General features: G+C 33.5%; 1 protein-coding gene across 1 annotated transcript; it reads left to right on the top strand.

Moving 5' to 3' along the window:
• The first annotated feature begins 3,705 nt into the window (after positions 1-3,705).
• Positions 3,706-5,158, top strand: LOC119193148 (traB domain-containing protein-like). The gene is made up of 4 exons (XM_037446800.1): positions 3,706-3,857; positions 4,242-4,384; positions 4,829-4,955; positions 5,031-5,158. Exons 1-4 carry the CDS (start codon positions 3,770-3,772, stop codon positions 5,156-5,158), a joined length of 486 nt encoding a protein of 161 aa, XP_037302697.1. The 5' UTR covers positions 3,706-3,769.
• The last annotated feature ends 7,058 nt before the right edge of the window (positions 5,159-12,216 follow it).

Below are 12,216 nucleotides of genomic sequence, written 5' to 3' on the forward strand. Positions count from 1 at the left end.
GACAACCTTATTTCATGCATTATATTATGCTAATAATATTATAATGTTACAAAACTTCTTCTTTATACCTGGTGTAGCGGAATCGCTTCCAAAAATAAAGACAGGTGATACTGATGGTGATTCTTGACATTATGACATATAAAATGTGCAATGCAATAATTTTTGTATAATAACTAACATAGCTTAGTTAGCTATTAAGTACTAAACAACAAAAAATTATTTAAAAAAACTAAAAGTAACATAAATAACTAAATGTACCTTATAATGCTACTTACCTATTTTATACATTTGAATTGGTCTTTAAAAGAGCAACACTAGAGTTTCTTCCCTGTTCTTCTTTGATGGAAATTGCTTTGCGATCTGGTGGTAGAGTAAAAAAAATACTGACTCTAAATTATGTTTTCTACATTTTACAAATTCGAAGACATTAATTTAATTTCATAACAATCAGCTGATGCGTCGGGTCATTCAACTCGTATGAGCAGAGCACCGCAAAGCACGCTCATCAATTACATTTGATGGCATTGAATGATGTCGTTTTCCTTTTTCAGGATCGGCTGCTTGTATATTTTGTTCAAGATTACGAAAATCTTCGGCGTCTAATAGTGTTGGGACTTGCGAATATACTCGCTTGTTTGTTGGAATTATACTTATACATGACTCTGTAATTGGGATTAATAACAGTGAGCTGTATATTTTGATTTTTTGTTGGGTTATAATAATAAGGAGCGGCGAAACTAAAAATTACGTGTGTGCGACGGTTTCAAATAGCGATTATAATGTTTGTGTTGAAAATAATGATGTTTATGTTTCGACAAAAATACTGATCGATTATAGAGAGTAATCGTCAATCTTTTAGCCGGTGTGAAATCTCAAGTAACTTCGCAGTAGATAATAACATGTATATTAAGGTATATTGAGTGGGTGAAGTAGTTATCAAATCGGCCAAGAATGACGATAACTGTGTGTAGCTGATAGATCGAAGCTAATTGTTCACTTGCTATGTGTTTGTAAAATTGGAAAATAAGTCAACCCCAGTAGGTACTGCGTGGCGTTCATATGCCTTACCATTTATATAGGACTGAAATGTTAAAATTATTTCAGTCAATTAAAGAAGTGTTCTGATTACAATAGTAGCATTTTTTAAGAATCACTTTTGTTTCACGTACTGTAGCAACCTTATAATGACTGTACATTGCACCAACGTTTTACTTAAAATATACATTATTATATCCGTCCAAGTAGTTTTCGGATTATTAACGGATAACACACGAAGCAATAAACGAATAATGGCATATATGGTGTTCAGAAAAAGCAAAAAAAAACATTAAGCTTGTCTATAGTTTGTTATTTTTTCAAATACTGTACAGTTTATACGGTATTATTTATATTTATACCATTAGCCAGAGTCATTAATTATAATTTACTTTCATCAAAATATACTTGTTCATAATTTGGATTTTTGCTCAATTTTAATTTAAGGCGATTCCTGTATTCGTTGTTATAATGAAGGTCATTAGTAACCTTCAATCGGTTGGTTAGCCCCTATTACGATATTTTTATCACGTACCTATTCGATCTACTAGCGCACCACCAGGGGTATGCATAACTCACTTTGATAAATTTTTTTGTAATATTTAGCTGATTTGCTTTATTTTATCTTGTAAAAGTTAAATGTTGTAACTACATATGTATCTACTTAGATCGTAAAATATAATTAAAAGACTGATCTTTTAATGTTGGTTTGTGGTTATTTTGAATTTAAAATTAAAATGTTGACATTGTGTTTCCGTTAATGTCCGATGATGAAGAGAGGATTATTCAGTAAGAATTAATGTTTAATGTATCCTGTTAATTTAGTAGCATTTAATTCTACTATTTCTGTCGTATTTTTATTATTATTTTCAAATAAATTAGTTGTAAGTCTTATCGTGTTAGTTTATGTTTCTTTTCGCTTCTAAGATCTAATGTTTTACTTGCTTTGATGAATTAAATGTTATGTTGACTCTATAGCGTTGTATACCTGTAGAAAAGCTCTTTATTGACACTGTAATAAAACTTTGTTTTGTTATTTTTGGTCTGTAATATAGTAAATTAAATAAATGTTCATAATATAAGGACTGTGATAATTTAAGGAATAAATTTATGATAAAAATTTCCATCCATATTACTGGGTAATTGGGTACAGTAAGGACTAAAGTCATGTAAATCGCGTCGTAATACGATAATGCATATGACTTGAAATTGTTTTCACGAGTGTACCAATTCCCTGAAATCTTTTAATACAAATCAAAATACCTAAGGCGAAAAAATATAAAAATTACTTAAATTACTACAAACAACACTAGGTGGTTGTGTATAAGTCGGTATCTCATCAGCTCAATTTAACACCACCCTGTATATCTCTATGTTGCTTAAGAAAAGGGATTCAACTAAATGTATAACAAGATTGTTGGATATAGGAATATAATGGTCGTTCATAAAACTGTTTCACTAAACAGTGATCGAAGAATGTAAAGTCATCGGTGAATGAAATACGAGTTTGGCAAACTGGCCTAACTGAGTTTCGATTTATATTAAAAATTTAATAATTGAATAGGTTTTATAATTATTTTAGAATCTTGATCCGGTTCATTAGCTTTTTTCATGTTATATTTATACATAATATATACTTACCTAATATATTAAACCTTCTAATAGAGAAAATAACAGTAAAAATATATTAATATAGTTCAGACGATTTCGGAGAGTTTGACGTAGTTAGACTGCACTGTTTTTACCAATAAAATTTATATAATGTGTAGTCACTTTTACGAGATAAGTATTTAAGTAGCTCTTTTTTTTCAAAATATAGTTGTTCATATTATATTTATATGTACTGACTTGTCCATATTTTTCAATATAAAGGTCTGAAATTGCTGTTTGAGTAGATAAGAATGAATGTTTAGTCAATAAAATTTAATGATTATTTTTGTGTTTGTATAGTTAATTTCTACTGTACTAGATTTTCCTATCTATAATCCATCTCACATTGACCCAATTATTTTGTTTATTTTTGTTTAGATTTTGGATTTATTTTAGGAACAAGTTAATAATTGCCTGATTGATTCTACAGTATTTCGCTCCGCTCTACCTACCTTTGCTGCAGCAGGGATTTCTTTCAAAAGCACAAATATACGATCGTACTTAATTATTTTATGTATTTATAATATCTTCAACTTATAAAACCCTTATTTATCAGCCGGGGGTTAAAAAAATACAGATTTAATTTTTCCGAAAGGGAGCCCGGCACACATGTTCCTACTAATATGCATGGTGTGTTTAAATAACAATTAGATTTTACATAAATTATGAAAGGGAAGCCGGCAAGGCTCGGGTTATATGGAGCCATCGCCGCTGACCTTCACGCAGACGACACTGTGGACACAGCTAGTATGTCGATTAGCCTCGGTAGCCGTTCGTTTAATTCGGCAACTTTTATTAATCCCGCCAGCTGCCCCCTCTAGAGAAAACCCAAAGCTACAATGTATCAAAAGGAATGACAATATTGTATGAAAAGAGTTAACATATTCTTACCATATTATATATAAAATCTTCTTATACATATTACAATACTTATGATAACTTTAAATTTTGAAGGAAGAAAAAAATTATTGACAACGTCTTAAAAATGGGCGAAATGACTAAAATCCTATTCATATTTTAATTTTACAATGTTTTATATAATCGGACATCAAAATTCTTGTGATAAAATTAATATTAATGAAATATGAAACAAAAGACATGTTTTATTGCAAGACAGTTGTTGAGACAAGGCATTAAAACGACCATAACATACGATCCAACAAAGAGATTTCGTAAGTAGTGTAATATTAAGAATTTAAGCACGCTCTCTCATATCACGCTCTAACCATGAACGCAGCGTTTGTGAGGAAACACGAATGACATTGGAATAATAATTTCTAATTGGTGTGGCATTTGGCCTGGCATAATAACGGTAGTTTGGAGTTTGGACTTTTACCGTATTTGCAGCCAATCCTAATTGCACAGAAAACCATAGTTTGAGTTAATGGCACGATATATTGGGCTGTTCATAGGATAAATATATTTTTCACGATTATTTTAATTTGAGTACCTATCCCATAATATAATAATATGGGATCCCATAATATCCCATAAGACATTCACATAGTATGTTCAAATAAGGACCTAGCTATTTAAGACGGTCAATCTGTTTGCAGAGATTTATTTCGAAAGACAAAATAGTGGCCTGTCTCAACAGCTTCCTGTTTCTGCAACACTTCTGCAGTCCGATAAACAAGCAACAGTCGTTCTTCTCGGCACTGTGCACTTTAGTAAACAATCGGTGGAGGATGTGACTAAGGTAAAATGATTGTCGTAAATGATTGGCAGGAAAAGAAATACAAAACACTAGGATGAATTTTGAAAATCTGGGTTTCTCAGTATCTTTAGACTGAGAAAATCAGATTTCAAATAGTGTGGCGTATCAAGGCACAGGACGTATAGCTCGTCCACATTACTATTAATATCGGCGTGCAAAAGTGCCTTGACTCGCAAATACACGTCGCAGTTATATACAACTCTATGGATGAGCAGATAGAGATAAAATAACAAAAACAACAGGTTTCATACAGAAACTGGGGAAGAAGAAAGTAACTCGTAAGAATATGCCTGCAGGAAAGAAACTAAATATTTAGCCTGCCAGAATCAAAATTTGAGACATGAAAAATATACTAGCGATGCAAAAACTTATTCTAAAACAAGGCTATTTGCGCAAATCGGTCTTAATATTTTACTTTAATTTTAGATAGTAAAGGTGCTCAACCCAAATGCGATATTAGTAGAACTATGTCGACAAAGAGTGTCACTTTTGGAATTAGATGACAAGAAGTTTTTGGAAGATGCTAAAAATTTCGACTCAAGAAAGTTAAAAGTTAGTTCTGTCTGAATTTATATCTACATTTTCTCATGTCACGCTTTAATTTCAAATTCCTGCTGCTTGTCTTGAGAGGCAGTGAAAGGTCAAAGCTTCGTGTCTGGCATGTTACATGCTATGTTATTAAAAACATATGCTGATATTGCCAAAGAAAGTCGCTGGAGAGAGTTTCGAAGAGCGTACCATAAGGTAATAGAGTAAATGTTTTGTAGGTGTGAACCATACCGCAATATGCGTAAATATAAGTTAGTAACAAATTTTGGAAATAGTTTCTTACCTATATATGACATTTTATTACGATGTATAAAAACGCAATCAAAATTTAAATTACCTCAAGGGAGAGCGGGTGCTACACTATTGATTTGAATGCATGATTTTTTTTTACTTGCCATTAATTTTATAAGAGAAACTGAATTAAGAGTAAACAAATTAGTGGATAGATTAGTGGTCCAAATATCATTTTGCTATAAAAAGCTCCGATAAAATTCTTTATGATTTAATTATTACGCTTTATAAAGTGCCTATAACTTCTATAGGTCTGCCTATATAAATAGAGGTAGATAAATATTCGTTTATTATATCTATCATTCGCGTAGACATGAATCATTCCATATTTCGCACTCTTAATAAAATAATGACCTATTTCAAAATTGATAATTTGTGGCAGTTGTCGGAAAACTATATTTTGTTTGCAACCTATTTTGAAGTTGCTATAAACTTGAGCTTATTAAAGATAGGTAAATAATGAAACCTATAGCATGAAATAAATGCGAAAAAACTAAAAGGTCGCATACAGAAATTGGTTGTTTGACGATTCCCACAAATTGGCAATTTTGGAATGGGTCATTATTTAATAAGAGTGCGATTTGTGATTAATAATTATGAAAAATTATATTTCAGATGAAAAAGATTCCAGGTTGTAAACTGTTTCTCGGTGATCGACCAATACAGATAACGATAGCGAGAGCGTTTCAATCGTTGAGCGTGTATGAACTTGGACAAGTGCTTTATCATCTCACAACCACTAACCCCAAGCCACTGGAGTATGTTTTCTTCTAGTAAATATTATGATAATAATTATTATTGTACCAAAAATTTTATGGTACCTATCTATTTTGTTCTGTATTTTCATAAGTTAGCAAATGAGTAGTTAGGTGCGTGTAAGTGGTATACGTATTGACTGCATGGATGGCGTAGTTGTAGGTACACGGTAAGAGTTATGAGTATGAATACTGCGTAGTGGGCTGGGATTTTCTATCTTAAAATTACCAGCCGCCGCTTGGAGTAAGAAGTTTCGCCTCCGTGCCTCGCATTGCCGTCTAAAACTAAGAGCGTGAAGGGACAGAGTGTGCACCTGCAACTGCCATTTGTGCACTACATAAGTATAATATTTCCTGCGTTCAGATTGGCCACCGAGGTAGAAATTCGGCTAGTAGGGATTTTATTTATTTTTATCTATTGACGTTTGATAAGTAATTTTCACCACCCTTATTTTCTAAAAGAATTGTGGATAAACTGCTGGATTGAGAGAAAAGAAGCAGAGTTAAGGAAATTCTCAGTTTTTTGGTCTGCCGCCTATAATATTCAACTAAGTATATTTAGCTAAACGCACCAGTATCTAAGCTCTAAAGATCTTTTTAGGAGTAGAAATTTTAGAACTTACTTATGGATAATTTAATTCTTCTAGTAAAGATCAACTAGAAAATACAAAGATAAAGACTTTGTTCAAGCGCAATTTGAAGAGATCACTAGGGATGTGCCTGCATTTAAAAAGATATTTCATGTATTTGTCGACGAGAGAGATAGTGCCTTGCCTATTCTTCAAGATTTACTGGCTATTTATTTTGATATTTCCATGAGAATGCCATTTGTCATTATGTACATAATTTAAATCCTACTACTTAATATTTCAAATGCAAAAGATTGTGGGATGGATGTATGGATGTATGTGCCTCTTTAACAAACCTACACTATACTGACGGTACCAACCTACACAAATTCTGCACGGTAAGCTATTGTAGGCACTAATATTTAATTCTTGAGAAGGTGTTAATGAACATTTCCATTGCAAGTTAGGTTTAAAGCTTAAAACACCTTTGAAACAAGTTAGGGCGGGAAGTAAACATCCAGGTATTGGCGTGGTGGGCATGGGACATGTTGATGCTTTTACGCAGGCAGAGAATTTCCGTTTATTTCCTTTAACGCGAAAACTTTTTCGCGAACTGCCGCGTCCTTTCTGCTCAATACTGGGTGCCTTTAATGCTTCGTGTTTTATTTGTGAGTATTAAGTATTTTACTACTTTGGACTTGTTTAGTTATGTATATTTAGGACATAGATACTTAACGTTCGTATTTTGTCGGTTTCACGTTTCGTTCGAAATTCACACCCAATTATCTTCTTCTGTTACTTCAAGTTAACTATACCTATACCTAATTAGTGTCCGACTGAAGTTTCGTCTTTGGCCACCTTCGGCAAAAACCATCTTCGGCACATATGGGCCGCAAGACCGCAGGTTCTAGCAAGCGTCGAAATCGACCGAAATAAATAAATAATCGTTCATATTATTTTTGGACTAAGTAATTGCAATATAATATATTATACCGTCAATATAAATAAACCTTTCAACGTTAAAGTTTTAATTTAATTGTAGCTTATAGCTAGGGCTTTCAATTTCGCAGTCTATCTTCAATCTATATATTTGCGAGATCTAATGTCATTTTCCAGTCCCGCGTGTTTCTAGATAATTATCCGTACAGGTTCCCCCGGGAATTGTGGAACTCATTTGGCATGTACTTATATAGCAGAAAAAGTTGAACATTATATGTTTTATTCGCAAACATTTTAAATTGAATGCTGACCCTAGGAATTCTCGGTAGTGCGAGATTGGAAGACTTATTTGTAATCAATTTTGGACTAGGTAAAATTCTTGCGATATTTAAGCCTACGGATTCGGCCGAAGGTTGTAGTGATAGCCGTTTAATCGGTTTCGGCTTCGGTTGCAAATCGATCTCCGGTCGGATACTAAACGTTAAAAAATACGAAGGTTAAGTTACCTGGATTTAATCGACAACTACAGATTTAACTTAAGTTCTTTGTCGTTTAGTTCTACCCTCTACTATCGCTAAGCATTGGCGTTCAATTTCAACTATCACAATGTTTATTTTTATTTTTCAGTGCCTAGGTTTTTCATCGACACTTTACCAATACGTTATAGATAGTGTCCATAAAAGAGGTGAAATTCCCAAAACTAAGTACCTAACCATAAATTTTTTTTCAAGCATGTACGTAACTGAAATCGAATATTTTGAGGGACAGTTCTACTAAATTAAACCAATGAATGAGTTTACAAAGTTTACTAGTACTTCACAAATTTTTGGAACCCAGTTTTTTAACGCAGCTTGCGATTTTGATGAGGGAGAATCACGTAAAACCGGAAATAAACCAACACCAAGGTGCACTCAGCCTGTACCTGACGCAAGGCCCCGTGCAGGGGCAATAAAAACTGGGGCGAGGCTTCGAGCCGAGCAGAAATCACGCGATCTATGCGATTTTAACTATTTCGTAGACATCATGTTAAAATAACGTCGTACATGGCATCTCGAGAGGCCTGTAAGCGCCGGACCTAGGGTGATTGCCTGTTTCATGATACCTATTTATTGCAACTTTTAGGTAAATACATGATTTGCTTTAAAAATATACAAAACAAAATCGAGCAACAGCCCGGGATCTCGTGGTATACGGGGCCTTGTACGGTGCCTTAGCTGAAGACTTGTAGTTTTTCTTGTGGTGACTACGAAATTGTTGAAATAAGGAACCTTTTGCACGTGACCCAGAGCCTGGCGCCGTGCGTCGGCATACCATTGCACCGAATACAAATCGTCAGTAAAATAATGACCACTTGAAATTACTTATATTAAATTTTTATTCCGTTCAGAGTATAATAGTTTAATACACGTTAGATCAAATTATCTATTATCTTTTAATCATAAGTAGGTACGCATACCTACTTAGGGGCCGTTCAAGTATTACGTAACGCAATTTGGAGAGAGGGTTCTAGTAAAACGTTACGATGCGTTACAGGGGCGGGAGGGGTTTCGTACAAGAGCTATGTAACATAGTTGTTTAAAATTTTAAAATAAAGATATTTTAACGATCTTCCGGTATTTTGCATGAAATTATTGTGATTAGAAAAAATTAGAGTTACGTAACTTTTGGAGGGCGGGGCACAGTGGAAAACGTTACGGCGCGTTACATGGGGGGTCAAAAGTCTTCTAAATTGCGTTAGCCTACGTAATACTTGAACGGCGCGAAGTCATATAGGTAATTTTTTATTTTTTATGCCGTATAAGTAGTTCCTTATTAAATAAACCTAGGTATATTTTGATATATTGTTTCAGTCTACCACCTCCGCCAATATATTCCATAATATTAAGAAAAGGAATGAAGTACACATTTTATTTTTTGGTATTCTCTTTTTTTTATAGACTAATATTTGGCTAAATAAAGTGATTTTATTAAAGTGTTATTTATTAAGTATATCATCTGATTTTGTGTTAAAGAAAAATAGCCAGGTATATATTTTCTATGTAAGTTGGTCAGAATATGTAGATACATATATAGTATGGATACTAGTACGACGTGACTTGGCGTAAGATGCTAGTGGCTCTCTGCTATATCCTTGCTACGTATTAGGTATGGTGCGGATATTCGCATCCGTAACCGCTGAACTTCCGCATTAATTATGACATCCGCTTTTGCACATTAATCGAAACAGAATTACATTAGGAATGTGGATGTGTTTTTCGAATGTATGCAGCATGAAACTTGGCGAAATAGGCCAAAAAAATCGACATTGCACTCTGTATTGAATACTTACTAGCTTTAGCCGCGACTCCGCGCTGGTTTTCAGAATAAATATTTTCCTGAGATTAAATACTTTTATTAGGCTACTGCATATATAATAGCACTCAGGAGTCTGTGTTTGTAATGTAATTAATGGATTTTTAAAAATCTGTTTAGTAAGTATTTCCAGAGATTCGTCCCTACAAACTTTTTCTCTTTATATTTTTTTTTTGGAAAATATTATTAAATAAGTAAATCGAAGTATACATCATTGTTATCATCATTGTCATAGGAAGTTCATTGATCCCTTTACTACAAAAACATGGGGCGATAATCAATAAACTCTGAAGGCGGTTTGGACGACTCAGGGCCGTAGCTGGGGGCATTGTGGGGCAATGCCCTACCTTAAATACTAATGCCCTACATTAAAAATCAAATAAATTTTTACTAATCAAAATCATAATATATGGAGCAGCGGGTTTTATTTCACTATTTGGAAGTTGGTCCCATGGTAAGAGTTGTTCAGATTTATGGGTGGAATAACCTCTTACAAGATTTAAGGAATTTTGTTATAATTTATATAGTACCCTAACAATTATGTAAGTATTAACCTGACTCATTCACGTTGACAAGTCAAAAATGATTGACCAGATTAGATCTAGTAACATTTTTACTTCCGCCCTAGTTGTAACCATAGCTGCCCTACCTTAAATTCAAGTCTAGCTACGGCCCTGTTTGGACTGCCTTATCGGAGTCGAATTTTTTTCCTTATAAAAAGGTATCCAAATGCCGAAAAGTGGTACAAAGTGGTAGTACCCACAGTGGATGTCGCAGACATACCAATTCCTTTCCTTTAGCGGCGGCCGTCTGTAGTGCAATGTTTGGTCTAGCGTTGTCTTAAAGTAGCAGTGGCCTATAGAGATTGACCAGCCTAAGTTGTTTAGCCGCTAGTTCCTCCATCATAGTTTGCAATTGCTGACTATAGATATCTGCCGTAATCGTTTGGCCACATTTTAAAAATTGTAGTGAACAACACCGGCCCTAGTCAACCATACACTAACAAGTAATTTTTTTAGGTAATTTTTCGCTTGGGGCGTGCACCACCTCCGATAATCGCAGGATCCACTTTTCATAGCAGGAAGTGATTCGATTTAAATCCTTTCAATATTGTGTATGGAAAAATATATGAAGTTTTACATTGGTGTTTTGCTATTTAACGGTAGCGCAAAAGTTTTTAGATAAGCGCAAATTATTTATATGACAATTTTTCCAAAGTCCGCTGTACCTATATAATCGTAGAAGTTTTCCCACTCACGCCGAAGCCTGCAGCTAACTCTGAAGTGGTTTGTGGTGGATCCGCTTCAATAGCCTCTAATTCCTCATTATATACACCTTGGTTTCCGGCTGTCCACAGGGCTTATACTGAAGGTCGAAATTTCCAGAACGAAAACGTTGTAACTAAAACTGTATCGTGTTTTCTTTTCAATTACCAACACCATACACATCATTAATCCTTCGATCCTACTCATACTCGTAAATATGGCGATAATTCATGTTTTCCATTGTGTGATATGAAAAACGACAGAGAAAAAACTTATTAGGAAAAAACAAGTAAATGACTTTTGAAACTCAATAAGTACATAAGTTAAATGCATTTATATAATATTATGTATTTTAATGTGGAATTCTTAACCAAAGAGGAGATATTAAACAATAAAATCAAAAGAAATGACTCATCTATTTTTATACCGCCTGTAGTTTCCTCAGATATAATATATATTATAAGTAATTTAAAAATGACAAATCGTACTGGTCCAGATAGAGTATCAACAAAAATAATTAAAAGTGTTTCTCTAACAATAGCTGCTCCTCTTAGTCGCATTATTAACCTTTGTATACTTAAGGAGTATTCCCCATAAATTAAAGCACTCAATAATAAATACCTTTAAAATAAAAAGAATTGACCAAAAACCCTTGCATAAAAAGAAGATAAACAAATAATGAAAAATTATAGACCTATTGCTCATTTATCAGTCTTTTCAAAAATTTCGAGAAGGTAATTTATAATTCGTTTTATTGCTTTTGGAGAAATTCAATATTCTTTGTGAAGAACAAAAGGTTTTAGAAAAAAAAAAAAAGATAGTTTTTGACTTTTGGTAGATAACGTAGACAATATTCATGGATATGACAAAAGCATTCGACTTTGTCAATCATGATTCTTCTACATAAATTGGAAGCTTATGGCATACGAGGTAATGCATTACAGCTTATATCGTCCTATTTAAGCAATAGAACTCAACATAGCGAAATAACAAAAATCTGTTCAATTTCTAAACTAGAAAAGACATATGCGTCTAATTCACGAAAAATTACTTGTGGTATACCACAAGGAAGTGTCCTTGGGCCCTTTTATTTT

Source organism: Manduca sexta, unplaced genomic scaffold, assembly GCF_014839805.1.
Source record: "Manduca sexta isolate Smith_Timp_Sample1 unplaced genomic scaffold, JHU_Msex_v1.0 HiC_scaffold_3663, whole genome shotgun sequence".
Classification (NCBI taxonomy): domain Eukaryota; kingdom Metazoa; phylum Arthropoda; class Insecta; order Lepidoptera; family Sphingidae; genus Manduca; species Manduca sexta.